Source organism: Tinamus guttatus, unplaced genomic scaffold, assembly GCF_059628265.1.
Source record: "Tinamus guttatus ecotype Peru unplaced genomic scaffold, ASM5962826v1 Tinamus_guttatus_pri_ptg000524l, whole genome shotgun sequence".
Lineage (NCBI taxonomy): Eukaryota > Metazoa > Chordata > Aves > Tinamiformes > Tinamidae > Tinamus > Tinamus guttatus.
Window position 1 is genome coordinate 532,793 of NW_028289058.1, and position 19,620 is coordinate 552,412.

The 19,620-nt window shown below is 42.6% G+C and overlaps 1 protein-coding gene across 1 annotated transcript in view; it reads left to right on the forward strand.

Moving 5' to 3' along the window:
* Positions 1 to 9,938: 9,938 nt before the first annotated feature.
* LUZP2 (leucine zipper protein 2) overlaps positions 9,939 to 19,620 on the forward strand; it is a 118,869-nt gene continuing 109,187 nt past the window's right edge. Inside the window, exon 1 of the mRNA XM_088533849.1 lies at positions 9,939 to 10,016. Within this exon, the coding sequence (XP_088389975.1) occupies positions 9,955 to 10,016 (62 nt within the window). The 5' untranslated portion in view covers positions 9,939 to 9,954. The remainder of the gene's footprint in view (positions 10,017 to 19,620) is intronic.

Here is a 19,620-nt window from a genome sequence, read left to right on the forward strand (position 1 = left end):
CAAAATACACAGAGGTTTCAGTTTTGTTTTACTCTGCCATAAAGGATAGGCACAAGAAAGGATTTTCTCCATAAAAAGGAATTTATCCATAAGTTGTGCATAAGGACTCTTGAATTTTTTCTGAAATACCCTAACCAGGCAATCATGGCAAATCTCTATAGAAAAGGCTGGTATACAAGAACGCTTTTATGCTCCTGTCTTAGGAGCTCCTGTCTTTTAGTTTGTGGTTTCTGCGAGATTATGCCTGGAAGAAAAAGCTCTGAAGTAAACCATATCTGGCACGGTTCCATATTTGAGGTTTTGTGTTTTGCAATATATTTCTGCATTCATATCTATATTTTAAGCTGTTATGATGGTCTTTGAACCTGCAAGATCCTTGAATATTTACCTTTTTTTTCTTTTTTTCTTTTTTTTTTTTTAACCTTGAAAATTGCATTGTTTTTCCCCTACAAGGTGCCCAAACTGGCTATTTGGTCTACAAAGACAATACAATGCAGTAAGTATTTTATATTTCAAGGAATTTAGTAACGATCTGTGAGACTTTCATGCTTTTACGAGGCAGCAAATGTTCTCTGTACATATTCTAAGATCATCAAAGAAATGTCTTACAAAAGCCTCCCTGGGAATGATCTACCTGCTGGCAAGGTGGATGCCTGTGTTAGCAAAGCCTAAAGAAAGCTAAATATGGGGATCCTGCCCAGCTTTCTGCTAACCTGATAGTAGAGAGCAGCTAAAACACCTGCTGCTTACCTAGCCAATATTTGCAGGGAGATTTTAGGTTTGTCATCACTTGGATGTCAGCTATATGCAAAAGAAATAATGCAGGACTGTAAAGAAAATGTAAGTAACATCAGCTTGTTTCAAGTTGGTAGGCTGGCTTTTGCAATTTCTACTTCTATATGCAGTTTAATGGGATAAAAATGCCAACGTTTCTAACATATAACTTCAGAATGACTCTATTTCAAGATCACTGGGCTTCTCCAGTGATGATGAAGTTTTAAATTTTATTTATGGTTTCTGAAAGACCTTCTGCCAAAGCGCATCCCCTTCTTAAACATTCCTGGCCTGTTTTTCCAAGCAAGGAACATGTAGATGCAGTCTCTCCAGCTTATAGTAGACCTGTACTATTGCTTGGCCTTGTCTTCTAGCAAGAGCTGTAGGTTGATATGCAGCTTGAGGAATTGAATTCCAGCAAGGTAGGTCTGCATATGGTAGCAAATAACGTGTAGAAACGTGTGAACTTGTAGGAACTTGAGCAAAATGAATAACGTGTTTCAAAAGAGGTGTTCAAAGAGGGTAAGAGTGTTTGGGGATCTCCAACCCGAATTGCAAACGCCTGTATTGTCAGCAGTGCTGATTCGTGTTCTGCAGCTGGCTTTGGTTGCAACAGGAGAAGTTAATGATGCTGTTGAGCTTAGTCATGTCTGGAAGAGTTTGGCTGAAGGAGGGAGTCTAACCTAGAGTAGGAATGAAAAAAGAACCAGCCCAAAACAGGATTTGGCTTCCTTAAATTCTATGTGTTACTGTTCCCAGTTACACAGCCCACAGTCAAGTCAACTTTTTGGTGAGCTTCATGTGGCCACGTATCAATAATGTGAACTGAAACCTAGTGTGTCAGGGAGCTGGCAGACCACAGCGGGTGGCGGGAAGCTGGGCTTGTGACCCCCAAAAACCTCTCTTTTCTATTAAAATCTCTGACAGAATGAAGCCCAAATTAAGCCTCTTCAATGGGAAGTTCTTGAATAATCCAGGGCTAAAAGTTGTTTGGTACAAAAGCATAAAACGTCAAGGAAAAATCCTCTGGGCCCAAGTTTGCTGCAACAATGTTAATTGGAGATGTTATCTGTGGTGATATTTGTCAGGTAAATGAATCAGCTAAATACTAAATTTCGTGTGTGCCTACACATTAAAAATGAATGGGTTTCTTTTCTTTCTTTTACATCCCCAGGTTTTATAGAACTTTCCATGGTCAAATATTTGTTTTTATTTTCCCTTTCTATAGAGACTTTTATATGTTAGCCTTCAGTAGCTAGCGAAAAGTGATTAGCTCAAGCATCATATCAAAGATTCTTCATAACCTTGGATACAATGTGATAAAAAGTCCTGAGGAGTTGAAAGCTCTCATTTGAGAATGGCAATAATAAACCAGAAAACTTATTCTGTAAAAAGAAAATATATCTTTATCATCTAGCTCATAGGAAAAATAGCTATGTGCTTTTCTACTGGGTTTTTACAGGGTTTATGTTGCAGTCATTTTGGCATCCCTTTAAACGTATGAATTTAGATAGCATCTTGAAAAACAGACCTGCTCTCTGGTTTTGGTGCTTTTTCTTGTTTTGCTTGTTTAAAATGTTCCAAAAGGGACTTTGGCCAGGTCAGAACTCGCCTGTGCAGACGTTTCCCCTCGTCTGGGTTGCCACAAACTCAAGGCTCGTGGCTTGAGCCTCCGGGCCTAGATTCAGTGCATGGAAGATACGACATGAGACCTCGCAGGTGACATATGGCACAGCCTATAGGTGACCCATTTGCTCGTCACGCAAAAAAAAGCGCCTCTCATATAAATTTCAGAGGTTAGGGAGAAGCTGAAGGCCACGAGTGATCTCAGTGTGTTTTGCGACGGCTTTTACGTGCCCCTAGCAATTCCTGTGCTTTATTTTGTGTTTGTTTTTGCTTTTTGTTTTTAAAGTGTGCATATGTATGCCAATATGTGCATATGTTCCATTGCAATGCAGAAATTTGCCAGAATTGCAGCTACGCCTTTATAACACGGTGTCTGTGTGACAACCACACTACTGTGCTGCAGCAATTCTCGCCGATTTCCCGTTATTTCTATATTAATGATATTTTGATGTGATCCTGAGAGCATAATCCTAATGCATTTCATGCTTAATAATACGTGAATTAAAGCTGTGCTTGGCTTAGCTTTTCGCAAGCTACCTTTTTGATAGAGGATAGCAGAAAAGAGTTCAAAATATTAAGAAGTTCTCATCATTTCATCAAGGCAACCCAGTTAAGTAGATGCTTATAGGCCTGTATTGCTAGGTGGAAAAGGGAGAAAATTATGTATCTCCCTGGTGTGAAGGGCAGCACATGCTGCGGGCAGCGCAGGTCCTGTGGTAGCCCCTGTGCAGCCACAAAAGCGCCCGAATGATTTGGGTTCTTTTCCTGTAGCTCTGTGGGTGGACGGGGATTTTTTTTGCCCATAGGTTTGTGCGTAATTGGGGTCTTTTTATGTGTGATTTTGAGGGTGGTTGGGGTTGTCTTCTGTAGGATTGCAGGTCAGCAGTATTAACTTCTCCAGGTGTTTTCATTTTCCCCAATGGGTCAAGTGACTTCTCAACAGAGCTTCCCCACAGGTGCCATCAAATGATTGGATATTTTAACTTTGTGGGTGGATGGGGACTTTTTCCTGTGGATCTGTGGGTCATTGGGGTCATTTTAAAAGGTCTCTGAATGATTGGGGTCTTTTTTTTTCCATAGGTTTCCCGGTAGACTGGGGTACTATTTTGGTTGGTTTGTGGATGGTTGCAGACAGACATATTTTAGGTTTGGGGGTGTTTGGGTCTTTTTCCCTGTAGTTCTGGCACAGATGGGTGTTTTTTCCCATAGATTTGTGCCGGGTTGGGTGGTTTTTTGTTTGTTTTTTTTGCCTGCTTGCAGTGTTTGGGGCCTTTTCTCTGGTGGTTTGCGGGTGGTTGGGGTCTTTTTTGTGGGTTTCTGGGTTGTTGGGATCTTCTCTGTAGGTTTCTGGGTGATTGGGGTCTTTTGTTGGTGTGCAGGTGGTTGGGGTCTCTTTTCTGTAGAATTGCACATCAGCCAGGTGTTTTCCTTTTCCCCAATGGGTCAGATGACTTCTCAACACAGCTTCCCCACAATTAGCGATCAAGTCATAGTTGATTTTATTAGAAAATCCTGCAGGATGCAGAGGCCTCAGCAGAGCCCCACTCTGAAGCCTCAGGATGCGGCTCCTTGTGAAAGCCCCACTGACCTGGTTGCAATAATTGCCCTTGGATCCTAGTCCGTCCTGGTAGAGCTCTGGAAGGTCCTATGCTTCACAACTGCCCTAAGGGGATTTTAGCTGTACTTATTGGTCTCTTCTTGTAATTGGGGATCGGGTAGGAGCCACATCTAGCAGTGGGGAAGCAGATCTGCCCTGGGTGGAATTTACAGCTCTCAGCTGAATCCTTGAAAACCTTTAATTTCGACCTTGGTGTAACCTTTACATACAACAATTTTTAGCCCGTTTCTAAGATCTCATGAACATCCTGATTTCTGCAGGGCCCTGTTTTTTCAGGCGTGCAGGCGGTCGGGGTCTCCTGTTTGTGGGTGGATGGGGATTTTTTCCGTAGGTTTGCGGGTGAATGGGGATCTCTTCTGCAGCTCTCTGGATGTCGGGCGTGTTCTTCCTGTAGATAAGTGAGAAGATTGGGGTACCTTGTGTGTTGGTTAGTGAGTGTTTGGGGTCGCCTCTTATTCTAGGTTTGTGGACGTCTGTTTTTAATTATTTTTTCCAGTTAATTCTTCAAGATAAGGGGAAGGAAGCAATTTTCAAAGATGCAAAATTTGCTAAATTCTCTTTCAGGATAGACTGTTCTTCAGAGATTTCTTTCTTCTTCTTTTTTTTTCTTTTTTTTTTTTTTTTTATCATAAGGAATTAGTTCTGAAACAGTTCTGGAACCGGTTCAGCTGTCTTTCATGTAAGAAAGGACATCAGGAAAGTCCCGTTCATCTCTATTTTTTCTGGTTGTTTGCAGGTTTTGGGTCTTTTTTGTGGCTTTGCGGGTATTTGGATGTTTTTTGTCCCCCCATATTGAGTTCTAAAGCAATTCTGAAACAATTTTGGGTATATTTCCATCACAGGTGGCCGTAATGTGGGTACATAAATATCAAAATATGGAGCTGTTGTTCAGTGAATCCAATGACTTCTCAACAGAGCTTCCCAACCAGTGTAGAATCCCAGCAATTAAGACTCACATGATAGGATATTTTATCAAAATCCTTCCGGGCGCAGAGGTCTCAGGGGAGTCCAACTTTTGGGCACCAGGATGGGGCTCCTTGTGCAAGCCCCGCTCACCTGGTTGCAGTAATTCCCTGTGGATCCCGCTCCAGCCCTGTAGAGCTCTGGAAGGCCCTTGCTCACAGCTAGACGACTGCCCTGAGGGGATTTTAGCTGTATTTATTGGTCTCTTCTTGTAACTGGGAATCAGGTAAGAGCCACATCTAGCAGTGGGGAAGCAGATCTGCCCTGGGTGGAATTTACAGCTCTCAGGTGAATCCTTTAAAGGAACATAGAGGGCGGAACCAATTTTCATAGCTGCTAAATGAGCTAAATTCCCCTTCAGCATTGACTTCTCTTCAGAGATTCTTTCTTTTTTTCTTAATCATCAAACACTATTTGGATCTGAAATTATTTCAGCTGTATTTCATGTATCATGTTTTTTTTCTGGTAGTTTTGCGGGTGGATGGGGGGTTCTTTTTGTAGGTTTGCAGGTGGCTGGGAACTTTTTATTGCAAATTGCAGGTGCTGGGGTCTTTTTTCTGTAGTTTTGCTGTTTTGGGCTCTTTTTATTGTGTGTTTGCGTTTGGTTGGGGTCTCTCTATTTGTGACTTTGCAGATGGTTCAAGTGTCTATGACATTCTAGAGAATGTCTATTTTTCCTGTAGGTTGGTGGCTGGATGGGGAGTCTTTTCCGTGGATTTGCAGGTAGATGGGGTCTCTCCTGTAGGTTTGGAGGTGAATGGGGATTTTCTTACATAGCTTTATGGGTGGATTTGGATATTTTCCTGTAGCTTGCAGCTGGTTCAGGTCTTTTTTTGGTAGGTTTGCAGGTGTGTGGGGTCTTGTAGGTTTGTGGGTGGATGTGGATTATCTTTTGTAGATTTGTGACTGAATGGGGCCGTCTTTTTTTTTTTTTTTTTTTTTTGTAGGTTTGTGGGTGTTTGGGTGTATTGTTTCTGATGAATTCTTCAAAATAATTCAAGGAGAAGGAATAGTTTTCAAAGCCACTAAATAGTCTAAATCTCTTTCAGGATGGGCTTCTCTTCACTGATTTCCGCCCCCCCCCCCCCCCCCCCCGCCATGATAAGGAATTAATTCTGAAAGAATTCTGAAGCAATTTCAGATATATTTTGTGTAAAACAGGAGTCCCGCTCAACTCCAGATGGATATAAAATAGACATATTTGGTTTAAATTAAATCAGGTGCATGAACCAACTTTCAGCAGGTTTCTAAGACCTGCTGAACCTCCTGCCCAGAGCGAGTTTCTCCCCTGTGACACAGACAGGAGCAGCGGTGGCTGCTACTGCAGCGCTGCACAGCCCTCCCTGACACCGCATTGGTTCTGCTTATTTGAGAGAATCCTGGGAAAATACAGTAAAAAATACATTTTCCACCCTTTTCAGCATTGGAACTAAATAGTCATTCAAGAATGGACTAAAGCTTCTTCTGCCAAGACTGGAATTTCACCGTCTGGTGGGACTACGCCCTATTTTCCCTAGAATTTTATGGGTGAAATCTTTATTTATTTTTTTTTTCTCCATTTTGAGGCTGTTTGTGTCTTCTTTTTTTGTAGGTTTGCAGGTATTTGCTATATTTTTCTTCTGCTGAATTGTTCTTGTAGGTTTGCAAGTGAATGTTGATTCTTTCTTTTCATCTAGGTTTGCAGGTGGATGAGGATTTTCTTCTGTAGGCTTGTGGGTGGATGGGGTCATCCTTTTTGTAGGTTTGTGCTTGTTCGGGGTCTTTTTCCACTTAATTTTTCCCAATAAGACACTAAGTATCATAATTTTTCTTTCAGGATAGACTTTTTTATTTTTTTTCTTTTTTTCATGAAGATTGTGTTCTAAACCCTTTCTGAAACACTTTCAGCTACATTTCACCCAGGAAGGGACATTAGGAAAGTCCCACTCAACTCCGGATGGATATAAAACATAGGAAGAGTTGCTTTAAAGTACAAACACAGTTAGAAAACAATTTTCAGCACGTTTCCAGATCAGGTGAACCTCATGCCTGGAGTAGGTTAATCTCCTATGAAACAAATATTTTTTCTTTTTTTTGTAGGTTTGTGGGTTTTTTGTTTCTCTTTGTAGGTTTGCAGGTGTGTTGGTCCCTGCGTTCTGGCAGTTTTGCAGCTCTTGGTCCTTTCTTTTTTGTAGTTTTGCGGCCGTTGGCCCTTTTTGGTTCTTTGCTTTTGTAGCCTCGTGGCTTTGGGTCGTTTTGGGGCCATGTTTTCCGTTCTTTCGGGCCAGGCAGCCGCAGGGCCCCGTCTGCCCTTGGCAGCGTGCAGGATCCACCGCTGGAAGTGGCCGTGTAGGGAATTCCCCGCCATGTCCGCAGACGCGGCCTTGGCGCAGGCCCCGCTCCTGCTCCCGGCCCTGCGCAAGGAACAGGCCTCGGCGGCCGGGACTGAGGGCCGGGGGGAAGGAAGCAGCTCCCCCGAGGGTAGAAGCAAAGGGATAAACGATGAGGGAAGTACCGGAGCGCTCCGGGAGGGCGGCCGGAGGGAGCGGGGCTGCCCTGCTGCCCACAGTGCCCCTGCCATGGAAGAGCTCCCGAGGGAGCTGCCAGGAGGCCCCTGCCTCCGGAGAGCCGCCCTCTGCCTCAGGAAACAGCCCCAGGCGCCGCCGCAGGAGGCCGAGGGGCGGCCAAAGGCCCCGCTCGGGCTCTCCAGAGCCGCCGGCGCTTGAGCGGCAGCAGCGTCGGCGGCTCCTCCTTTTATTCCACGCGGGGATTTGCTCCGACGTGGCCCTCTTCCCGCTCGCCCGCCTCGCGGGCGTTAGGAAATAAGGACGCGAGTAGGCTGGAGCCCGCCACGTGGAGCCCGTAAGTACAGGAGCGGCGATGACACACGGAAGCGTTGCCCGTGGCTAGCGTACGTGGAACATGCAGTATATGGAATATTGCTGTCCAGGGCCTTGTATTGTGCGTTATTGCTTGGTGTTACGCATTAACGTAACATGCGTTAATTTTTGCTCTCACTCTCACCGTGTAACACGAGACACTAAACAAATAGGTTATTCTCTGCAAGTCTAGCAACATCTCTAAGCAATTCTGTCCTTTTTTTTTGGTGCTCGCAGTTTATTCTTGTCTGAAGCTGTGCTGCTGTTAACATCCATCTTCTCTTGCTCCATATTTTTTTAGCAGGAGGACAAAGGACTCAAACTCATGTCCAAATCCTTGTTTTGGATGCAATAGGGTGCCTTTTTCTGTGTCTTCAAACAAAAAGCTCCAGCACAACCATCCTAACAGCAACATTTGAAAATAAATGCCCGTCTTTAATTTATAACATATTTGCTCCCAAAAACGCAGTTTTCCCCTGCCCCTCAGAGCCCGTATCTGGCAGCTGAGGTGCAACCATCTTCAAATGGAGCTTGGGTGGGAGCCATGGTTAAAGCAATGGTGTCAGGAGGCACGGAAGGTTGCTCTGTGCCCTCCCAAAAAGCAGCAGAGCCTTTGCAAAACTCAACAATAATTCCTCGGTTTCCACAATTCTGCATCATCTTCAGCTTTCTGAGCGAGTCGGGCGTAACTTGCTGCTCTGCACCAGTGCCTGCTGCATTTAATTTCCATTTTATATGTACGTGTGCGTGTAAAAGTAGTAGCAGCTACTGATACATGGCCACTACAAGCAGCTCGGAAATGTTGGCTTTTATGGATGAGAAAATGACAGGCTGAGGGCCCTTTCTTTGACCTTTTTACTATTCCCTCATAAGTATCCATGGTAACATGACTGTTTCTTTGATGCTGATATGTAGCATCCAAATAACAATAAAAGCTGATTTAAATTAATGTGCTGGAATAGAATTTGCTTCCAGGTGTTCTGGGAAAAAAGAAGAGTAGGGACACAAGTAGGACTACTCATAAATGCCTCATTTTATTTGGTTTTGGCTGTGCATACTGCATTTTTTTCTCCCTTTTTCCCCTCTCTCTCATTTTATTATTGAGCAAAGTGGGTTATTTCTATTTGTGGGCTGGTGCTCTATTCAAAAAGGTTCCTGTTCCCTGCAAACAGTGACTCCCCTGTTTGCATTGCTGGGAGCCGGTATTGCCGCACGGGAAGAGACGTGCTGGCTAATATCAAAACTTCTTTTATATGTGGGATGTGCAGTGTAACTTCTGGGTATATTTTAATGTGAGCAGCACAGCATCCAGGCAGCTACAGCTCCCTCTTGTAATGATCATGCCTGATGCACTTGCATGCAAAGTTATTTTTATTTCTTCTTACCTAGATGGATACCTCTTGTTGAAGTGCAGTACTTGCATAGGTTGGACAGAAGACTTACCTGCACTTGTGCATGTTTCTTACACATCAGGTCACTTCTTGTTTTAATTTCTGCCCAGCTTAGGGAAAAGCAGAAGTTCCTTCGCGAGCGGAGGCACTTGGCTTGTGACCAGGTTGTGAGTGCTCAGATGCTGACAGCACCTCTGTCACCACTGCTTGAGTTAAATCGAAATAAAGATGAGATGAAATGCAAACCCCGGAATTGGGAAGGGAGGAAAAAAAAAACATCTCACTTGCCCTAGAGGTTTTATGCATTGTTCCTGGTGGTCAAGGGCTTGGAGAGATGACATTAGTGCTTCCAAATGCCATTTTGGAAGCGCTTTCGGCTTTTCTCTTTGACTCGGCGTGGTAGCATGAGTACGTGTTAGTTATTGGGGCAGCTTCATTCCTGCGAGGAGGAGGAGCGTGCCCGGGATGCTCGGAGCCGCGCGGTGCCCCCTGCATCCCTCCCTCCATCCCTCCCTCCGTCGCTCCTTGGCTCCCTCCCTCCCCGGGTACCACTTAAGCGCCTGGCGGTGCCGGAGCGGCTGTGCGGAGCTGCCGCTCGGCTGCCTGGTGACATCACCCCCGAGCGCTCATCCCGCTCCCGGCTCCGTTCCGTCCATCCGTCTGCTCACCGCAGGGAAGAGCCGGAGCCAGGGGCGACGAGGACGGCGAGGAAGCGGCGACCGGCATGAAATTCGTCCCCGCTTGCTACTTGCTGCCTCTTCTCCCCGCGCTGGTCTGGGGCTCGAGGTGAGTGCGGAGCTGCCGTGCTCGGAGTTGTGGTGCCGCCGGCTCTTCCTTCGGCTCCGGGGGAAGAGCGTCCGTATCTGCCTCGGCGCTGGCAGCAAGTTTGGAGAGCAGCTTCCCTCTTCTGGAGCCGCTCCTGACCTCCAGGAGAGTCTCTGCTCGGTTCCTCTGGGCTTTCCGTATGATTTGAAAGAGCGGCTCCTGTATGTGCTGACCTAGAGCTCGTGTGATTAGACAAGGCAGTTCATTATGAGCTTTGTATATATAGCAGCAAAGCAGATAGAAGCTGATCCTCTGGGGGGGGGGGTGGAAATAAAATAAAGCTCATACCTGAAACTGAGAACATCCCAACATTTTTTTTTTCCCCTTATACAGCCCCCCCACAAAAAAAAACCCGAGGCTCTTGCAGAACCTCTTTCCAGTTCAGGCTTTCATAGCTGGATGTAGATTTAAGGCTTATCTTTGTACTGTGAAATACAAGGGAGAGATTGCAGGGGTGTCTGAATGCCAGGAGGGACGCTGAAAAGTTGCTACAATCCAGAAGCGTTGCTGCGGGTGCCTATGCAATAAATCACTGGGGAAAAACATGAGCAAAATGTATTGCAGCTTGTGAGGAAAGCCTGCTCTGCCTATGCAGCCTCCTGATAAGATATTGTATTTAATGTATTGCACACTTCATCCGAGGCCCTAAGTGGGCTCTGGGCTGCGGACATAGCATGTTCAGCAGAGATAATGCTGAAGCGTCGCGTTGTGGGCGCCGTTCACAGGCGGAAAGTTAGCGCTGGTGCGACGCGGGGAGCTTGGCGCGAGGGTGTAGTCTAATGGCACTGGTGTCAGTCCAGGGTTTTTAGCCTCCGGTTGCCAATCGGCACGTGCAGCCGAATTCTAACCGTGCTACTTCGTTGATGTGTTCCTTTAGTCATAGGGTCGCCCAAACGCCACAGCTCCTCATGTCTTCTCAGAGCGTATATGCAATTTTATGGGGGAAACTTGCCTGCTGGTTATCCTTGCTGCCCTGCTGTAGAGTCCTCGCTGAAGACCTTACCATGTTTTAAGTCTATCTTATTCACTGAATCTTTAAAAAACAAACAAACAAAAAGTGTAGCCAGAGCACCTCTCTTTCTACTTTCTCACATGTGAGTGAATGATAATGGTAAATATCTGTGAGCAGGAAAAGCCCAGGTGACAGGGAGAAGTCGGGAGCATTGGAGCACTTCGGCTATTCCGCTCCGCTAGGTTGTTGTTTTCCTTGAGGTTGGGCTTGTTGTGGAATTTCCCATGCAGAGACTCTGGAGCGCCAGTCAGTATGAATCACCCCAGCGCTCTTGGAGATCTAAAACTCCGGGAAATGGGAACATACTGTGATTCAATAATTATTCTTTTTGATTCTAATAAGTAGTCTAAGGAAACATTCGCTAGCAGTGAAGTGTGAAACTTGCTGTCAATTCAGTCTAGTAATCTTACAGTCATTTACAAGTGATATATTTTTTGCTAAATTATACTGGGGGGAAGGAAATGTCAAGCCAGCCTTTGCAGTTGCAAGTTTGCCTCTTGCATGTCCTTCAACGCATTAAAATGTGTCTAAAAAGTGTGGAAAATTACTGAAGTTTTGATATTTCCTTGATATTTGACATCCTGCTCTAATTGCCATGGATCTACACGGGGACAAAAGATCTGGTGTAAAACTCCAAAAGCAGGTATCTATCACCTTCCTGTGGAAAATATTCTGTATATAAATAAATATGAACTGTAGCCCATTCTTAAGGATTTAAAAAGATTTCACGCTTCCCTCCAGTTGCAAAACAAAATTGGACTGAATATGACTGAGTTGGAGCTGGCATGTGAATACTAATTATGAATAATATGATTCTTGAGGGGTGTATGTGTTCTCATAAAGGTATAATTTTTTTGTGGTGCATGACAATTTACACTCTTAGGTAACTGGAAGATGCAAAGGATGAGCTTGGGATAGAAATTTCAGCTGAAATTTGAGGTAAAATCCCACCCAAGCGCAGCACGTGCTGTAAAATGAAGTTTTGCTCTTGATAGCGGATGGGTCATCCTGTTAAGAGGACAACAGAAGCTCTACTGTAGGGCTGGCCGTATATACAAGTGCTGATACGATGGACCCTTCTCCTCAGCAGCTCTCTTCCAAGGTCTCTTGATTTTACCTGGCTATCTAGAACATTTTTCACCAGCACAGGATGGATGTATTTTTAAAAAATATACAATGCTATCGATATGTCATCTGCTGGAGAGGGATTATGTATTTATTATCAACTTCTGATTTTCAGTGCTGTATGTAGCTAACATCTCAGTGTGGTCTTAACCCCCTATGCATGAGACAAACCACCCAGAAATTGCACAAAGCCAATATTTTTAAAGCAAACCCCCCTTTTCTGTATAACTTAAACTTGGTTTTGTTGTGTCTTTGAGCACCTCCAAATCACATTTCCAGTTGGTTGTAGTACCAAAGAGGGAGCAAGCCAGGGTTTCTCATTCAATTAGTTAAATGTATCTTTAAATGGTTCAAATAAAATGTATTGCCCTAAAATCAGTCTCACTAAAGATAAATTAATAAGAATAAAAATAAAAAGGTGAAGAAGCTTTTGAAGGGGAAATGAACATGGTACAAACTATCCTGAAGTTTGCCGTGTCCGTTTTCATACCTCCTTGGGCTTGTCACTTTGGGCAGATCTGATGGATATGAAGGTTGTGTATATGTTGTTCTACAACGTTTTTTTTTCTTTCCTTTATCCCCCCTTCCATTACGCAAAAAGAGCTTTTCCGGCGGCGAGCTCCATTACGCTGAGTGCTCTCCAAGTGCACGCAGCATTTCAGAACAGGGCCTTATTCTGCAGCTGGGGGCCTGCGTGGCCTTGGGCTTCTGCATGGAAAATGCACATTTATTGCGGGATGCGCCTGCACGGAGTTATTCGTTTGGGTCAGTAATGGCATTCTGCAACCCAAATTACCTTGTCTAATGAGACTTGTTTAACTAAAAGCACCCGTTTTCAAATATTACTTGAAAAAATACTTAAACTTTTGCTTTCCAGTGATTTTTGGTGGGATCTAAATCCTGACTGCTCCTAAGAAACTCGGTATCTTGTGACACTTTTTGTTTTCTATGATAACGGCCTCTCTTCTGTCCATGCATAAAGTCTGACAGAGCCTTGATGCTTTGCACAGTTTGACTGAAAAATATTTTTATAGTTGAGAACAGGCCCATGAACCCTAGTAACAATAATAATATTACTGCTACAGCAACTCATTGAATGGCTGTACCAATAACAGGAACAGAACTTGCATTATTTTAATGGAGGTGAAATGGCCAGCACTAATCTTTATTCTTTTTCCCTAATAGTGCAGTTCCCTGGCAGCACATTAAATTACTGTTACTAAGTGACAGGTAATTCAGTGGCACCAGGAGAAATGCTGCCCCTGGGTCTCATAGCAGGGTAAGAGCAGCGTGTGGTTTCTGGGGGGCGGATGGTGCCTGGTGAAGGGCCTAGAAGGTCTTTGGCAGTGATAGGTGTCTCCTCCATTTACCTTAAAAATAGGAGAAATTGACTCCAATGATGCTGATATTCTCCCAGCATTTGTTAGCTTTGGGTACGTTTTTGGGGGAGGACTTGAAAATACTCATGTCTTCCTCCTTCCTATCAAATACAGCTAATTAAAGTGCTCTAAAATTTGAGACTTGGGGAAACTGGAGGTGAATGCCTTAAACATTAGTGTACTAAGTTAAAAAAAAAAATCAGAAATTCTGATTTCTAGTCCTTAGAAAACTTTGGGCTGTAACGAGATGTTGTCAGTGACTGTTTCTCACTAAGATGACCGTGAAGGTAGAGGAACCCCGGTCCCTTCCTGATGTTGGGGTGACCATGTAAATACAGTTCTTTTCTGAATTCCCCCCTAAATAATGCTAAGTTCGTAAATTAGAAATACACCAAGTCCTTCTCAGTTTGTTTAGCAAATCACAAATCGGGTGATTCTGTGATATTTTGTCCCTTATCTTTCTGGTCTCTGGAATCTGAAAGGAAAAAAATAGAAGCAAGGAGAGGAGGGAAGGACACTGCTAAAAGCCTTTTTAACCTTCAGAAAAAAGACTTATTTTTAGATTTGCTCCAATTTACAGTTATTTTTTTCTTGAAGTTCTGTGTAACCTCAAGTAAATCTTGAAACTCTCTAGAATCCCGTCTTAAAAATGTAGTCGAGTAGTTGGAGATCTGATTATTATGCTGGGTATAACGCATTTCTTCATGGGAGAATTAAAACGGGATTACTTTGGGCTTTTTTTTGATATATTCTTTGCGATCAAAGAATTTCCCGATGATATCTAATGCTGACACTTTCCTGCTTCTCATTTATTAATTTATTGCTAGGCCTGACCGTAAGGATATCTGAAATTAAATTTGTAATCCCTCTTTCTGCAAGGCGGTGGGGTTGATGCTGCTTCTATATATTGAGCAGAAAGCAGTTCCCAGATAGTCATGTTTATGATCTATCACTCTGCAGGCCCATAAATCGCCTTTGTGCAGCTCGTCAGGGATAGCGTGTCTTCTCACAGCGAGTTTTGCACGACGGCTGTAAATACCCTCCGCACGAAAGGCAAGTCGAGCACATTGGTCAGAATATTCCACGCAGCCTCAATCTTCATCTTGTTCCGGGTTTTCAGATGTATATTTGAGGCTTCAAACCTATGAGTGCCTTTTCTGAGATGCTGAACAAATATGATGTAGCATCCAGTACGTGCTACTTCATTTTTTCCTTCCTTTCTGTTGTGTCCTTACCTGTCTTTCCCCCTTACAAGTACCACTCCCATGTTTCTTTATTTTTATTATCTTAGGAGTGCTGAATTTTAGTGATCCCTCTGAAATCTGCCCCTGCAGTGGGAAAAATTGGGGGGAAGCGTCGCCCTCTCCAGCCGGTGGGAAATCAACTCTGCTCGCGCTTTCCTCCCCTCTTTTCCATAAGGGAATCATCCCGGGTGAGGCTGGAAGGCAGCCAGGGTGCGAGTCAAAGCACCGGCTGCAGAGACAGCCTGTGCCTTGGAGGCGCTTGCTGGAAAACGTTCATTTTGGGGTAATTTCTCTTACTTCTGGGGGGAAAAAAAGCAGCCTTTGAGTTGGCTTTGTTTAGCCACGAGCTGGGGAACAAGGTTATTTGGCTCGATGCAAATCATAGGGTTGGTTAGAGCCCGCCCTGACACCTCTCTCTCTATATATATGGTTTTACTTTCATTAAAGCGAAAATCAGTTTTAAATACTGTTTTGTCTGAAATCTTTTCATTCAGACATGAATGATGCAAGAAAAATTCCATTCTTCTCAAGTGCTTAGATGGTGAATAGGTACTTCTCAGCAGTTTCATGTTATTTACTTGGAGAACATCTACGTGTTGTTCCGTACACGCAGATGTGCACTATTTGACTCGGAGAACCTTATGAAAGCAAGCATTTAATTTAATATTTTTCTTTAACGCATACTTTTCTCTTTTTCCCAGTTGCAAACATTCCAGTTTGTTGCCTAATTTCTACTCAGCTGGAGCTCTTTCAGCTCAAAGGAAGGATGTTGTTAGCAGGCTCTGGAAGCAGGAAGAAATGCACGTTTTTCTGCATATATTTGAAGATTTTCTTAGTATTTCCTTGGAGCTGATTTTAGTATTCTTTTTTTTTTTTTAGCATAAACTCGATTCAAGCTATTTTAATGTGATAAAACGTGGTATTGGCTGTTGAGTGGGTACCCAGACTGCTGATGAAAATGGAAATAGTTTCTGGAATAACTGGGTAGATTTACAGGCAACATGTACAGAAGTAAAAGCGTAGAAGAAGTTTTGTTCAATAGAAATCCCCCAGCACCGGCTTATAAAATATGATGTGAAACATTTCATCTCTTTTCGCATAAAGTAGGTGATGTACAAAAGCTGATAATAGAGGCAGGATTAAATACCCCATCTTCACTCTCCTCCCCGACTAGCGGGACATTGGATTTTTCCTTAGGCTCCTTAACTTGTTTATGTCATATTTGGTAATGACACTTAATGGAAAGCCCTTTCTAGTAATGTGTAGTAATTACAGGAACGTGCAATTTTTCTCAGATGGGAACAAACACATGTTAACAAGAGCAGTCGCTGCCAGAGAAAAACCGAAAGACCGTGGAGGAAAAAACATGAAATAATGTCATCTGCCTAAATCTTTCCAGGTTCCATGGAATTAAATGGCATAATTAAATTCTAGGGAATTAAATGTGGAAGAAATATTCAGGGAGATATGGGGCAACCCATACCCCATATGCTTTTTAAACTCCCAAGTGATGTGTACCCTTATACTAACTTGCTAGTAAGTCTTTCACTGTTTTGGAGATTGTGCGTGTAGAGAATCCTGCATCTTTATTAAAATATTAATAGATAAATGGAGGTGAAAATTTAACTGAAAAAAAAAAGAATCTACTTGGAGTGTTGCAAGAAGCTGATTTCTCTGCTTTGGTCGTGAATGAAAAAGCTGCTCCTTGTTCTTAAATACCTGTAAAGATGGCAGGGCGCTCAAAGGTGACCAGTTATGGGCTGGACTTGTCTAAATGGCAAAAGATTTCTGCTATTACTACAATGTCAGTTAATTCTTTACTCTCCTTTGGACAGATCTCCGTTGATGCAAATGGTTATCTCTCCATTTACTCAAAATTAATTTCTATTTTCTGTCCTGCACTTATCATTCTGTAAAAATGCTATTATTATGAAAACAGCAGTAGCAATAATGACCCCTACCATGATGAATTTGTTTGTACTTATGCAGATTTGCAATAGCAGATGATTTAATGCTGCTTTCGAATGGCTGCCTTCCCCTTGCTGCGTGTTAGCTTTTTGACCTGTGTTACAGTAAGTTGTCCTTTAAATAAAGGAAAAGAATGAAGTAATGGAAGCTTTCAGTCAATGATTAAGATATATAGTTACAGAAATCCCTGGGATTGGAGGATATTGATCGATAGGTCTGCATCAAGCAACAGTGGTACTCCTGCAAGGCGGGTGACTGGAATCAAGGACAGCACTTATTCCTTCACCATCATTATTGCTCCTTACAGCATCATTTGCTATTGAAATAATTCTAAAGTAAGTGTTCTGTGTGTTGTGCTTCAAATGTGTGCTTGTGTGGAGTATAAAAGTGGCAAGTTGTCTTTTTTTTTTCTCCCCTTTCTTTTCCTTCTCCCTCACTACTTTCTCACAGAAGAACTCTTTGGGAATTACAGAAGAAAACCTGATTAAGTGACGAATGTTGGGTGAAATCCATTCCTCATAAAACCTTTATTATTGTTGTTTTCTTTTGATTTTGATGATGTTAGTATCTCCACAGCCTCCTTTCCTTGGGGTGCTCAGCCTGCCACTAGCATCTGAGATTCACTCTGGATGTGCTTATGTGTATATTCACATTCTCTGCAACTGTGTTCACTTAAAACACTCATATTTAAGTGGCAGTGGAAATCTGGATGTACTATTTGAGGTGTCGGAGAAAAAAAGAATGCAAAAAAAGCAAATCAGTTGGTGATTTTGGTACAATTCTAGGTAAATTCCACTGAAATTTTGCCAGATTAAACTTGTATAATCAAGAGTGTGTGTTTCTACAGGTGAGGATATGTGAAACGAGTCCTTGGTATTTGCAGAGATTGGATTTTCTCCCAGCTTTTGAAACGGGAATAATAGAGGAAAACAGTTCTTTCAGGAATAGAATAATGAATATGTGTGAATATATTTATCCATAGTGAGCATTAAAATGCAGCCTTTTAAAGATTTTTTGTTTAAGTGATTCTCAAATGGATGTTATTGGGTCCGAGCTTTGTGTTCTGAAAGTTTCCTCCGTTAATGTTATTGTGACTGTTATCTCCCCTCCAGTTTCCCAGCCAAGTTGCATGCAGAAACTAATTATGGTATCTTAAGACCAGAGATAACTCTTTTCTGAGTGAAGAATGATGTATTCAGATGAATGTGCTGCTTTGCAATAAATCTTTAATAGTTATGGTAATTTTTTTTAGTTTTTTTTTTTTTTAAAAAAGGATCCACCTCCTTAATCTTTTTGTTTGGTTACTGGTTTCTTAGACACTTCCACACTTGGGGCAGTGTTCACAAAGCAGCTGCGTTCCCAATTATAGAGCTGTTCCCATGTGATACTTCCATAAAATCAATATCCGAGCAAATAAACTTTCAGCCCAAAGTGAATCCATTTATAGACTCTCACACTGCACCAGCCCTTTGCCCACTTCGGGTTTGAATTGCTATTTTTGTGCTAGTAAGTAAAAGGCTCTCTTGTTTATTCAGGATCCATTCAGAGCAGAGTCACTGTACCTATTTGGTAGTGTGTGTCAGCTGGAGCTTGAAGTGCTGGCTTAAAATGCAAAAGGAAGAAAATTAATAACTTTATTAGTTAATTAGTAATAAAACATTCTGATGGCTTTTTGATTGCCATTGGTCAATGACATAGAAGTTTGCCTTGTTCGGGATACCCATAACACTGGGAATACTAACTAGCTTGGCTGCTTTCAGAGGAGCTAAGAACGCCTTAGGGGCTTTTGTAGCATCCAGTTGAAGTGAAATTTAATTTTGACTTTTTGGATGGCATTGCAGTGTATCCCCAGTAGTCTGTTTTGTAACTTCTTCAAAAGTTTAAAGAAAAGAATTTAATACAAACTCTTTTTGAATGTCACTTATAGGAAACTCATCCTAAAGAGTTTGCTTGCTTACATTAAACAGGTTAAGAAAAGAGCAACCTGGTATTTTAAAGAAAGATAAAGGATACAAGCTTTTTATTAAAAATAAAGGGAGGTAGGGATCTTTAAAAGATAATTAGTGGCATGGTTTAGCTTATCTTGAAAACTTATCGAACCACCATGATTTTTAGAATATAAAACTTCTAGTGTGATCCTTCTGGTATGGTTAGGGCAAAATTAAAAATCAAGGGGGATCCCAGTTTAGTCAGAAAAACACTCAAAGATTCTGTACGGAGAATCCACCTCTCCTTTATAGCCAAGATGTTTCTGTTTTTTTTCTGTAGTGAACTCTTGATGTTTGTTTTCTTTAAAACAGAATTCCTCCCTGGGTTAACACTTCCTGGGTGAGGAAGTGATTTTGCCTTTTTTTTTTTTTTTTTAAATATGCCCAAATACAGCCCAAGAAGTGTAAGAAGTGTCACGTGTGTTATTTGCTTTGCCTTTCCTATTCGGGAAATGCTGGCATGTGGTGTCATTGTGTCCTCATACACATCTGGCAGGCTTTGCTCACTCCCTCCTCCTCTTTTGATATGTCTGATAGTTAAGGGTGATGTTCAATCATTTTATAACTTTACATTTACACAAAAAGTACAGACACTAACTATGTTGCCTCCTTGTAGACATCCTGTCTGCAGGAGACACATGAGAGGTCTCAGGCCCACGAAGCCACCTTGGCCTCCACATGTCTTGCTCTGAGAGACCTTCCTCCATGAGATGCAAGTCCTTCTCCTTTCAAATATATGGGCTTTTCATTTCTGTGCTTGGAATGGCATCCATGACCCCAAAATGCTCATTCTTAATTTGTGTAGCAGTATTGTGGAACAGTGTTAGCAAATCTCTACCAGGTCCATCC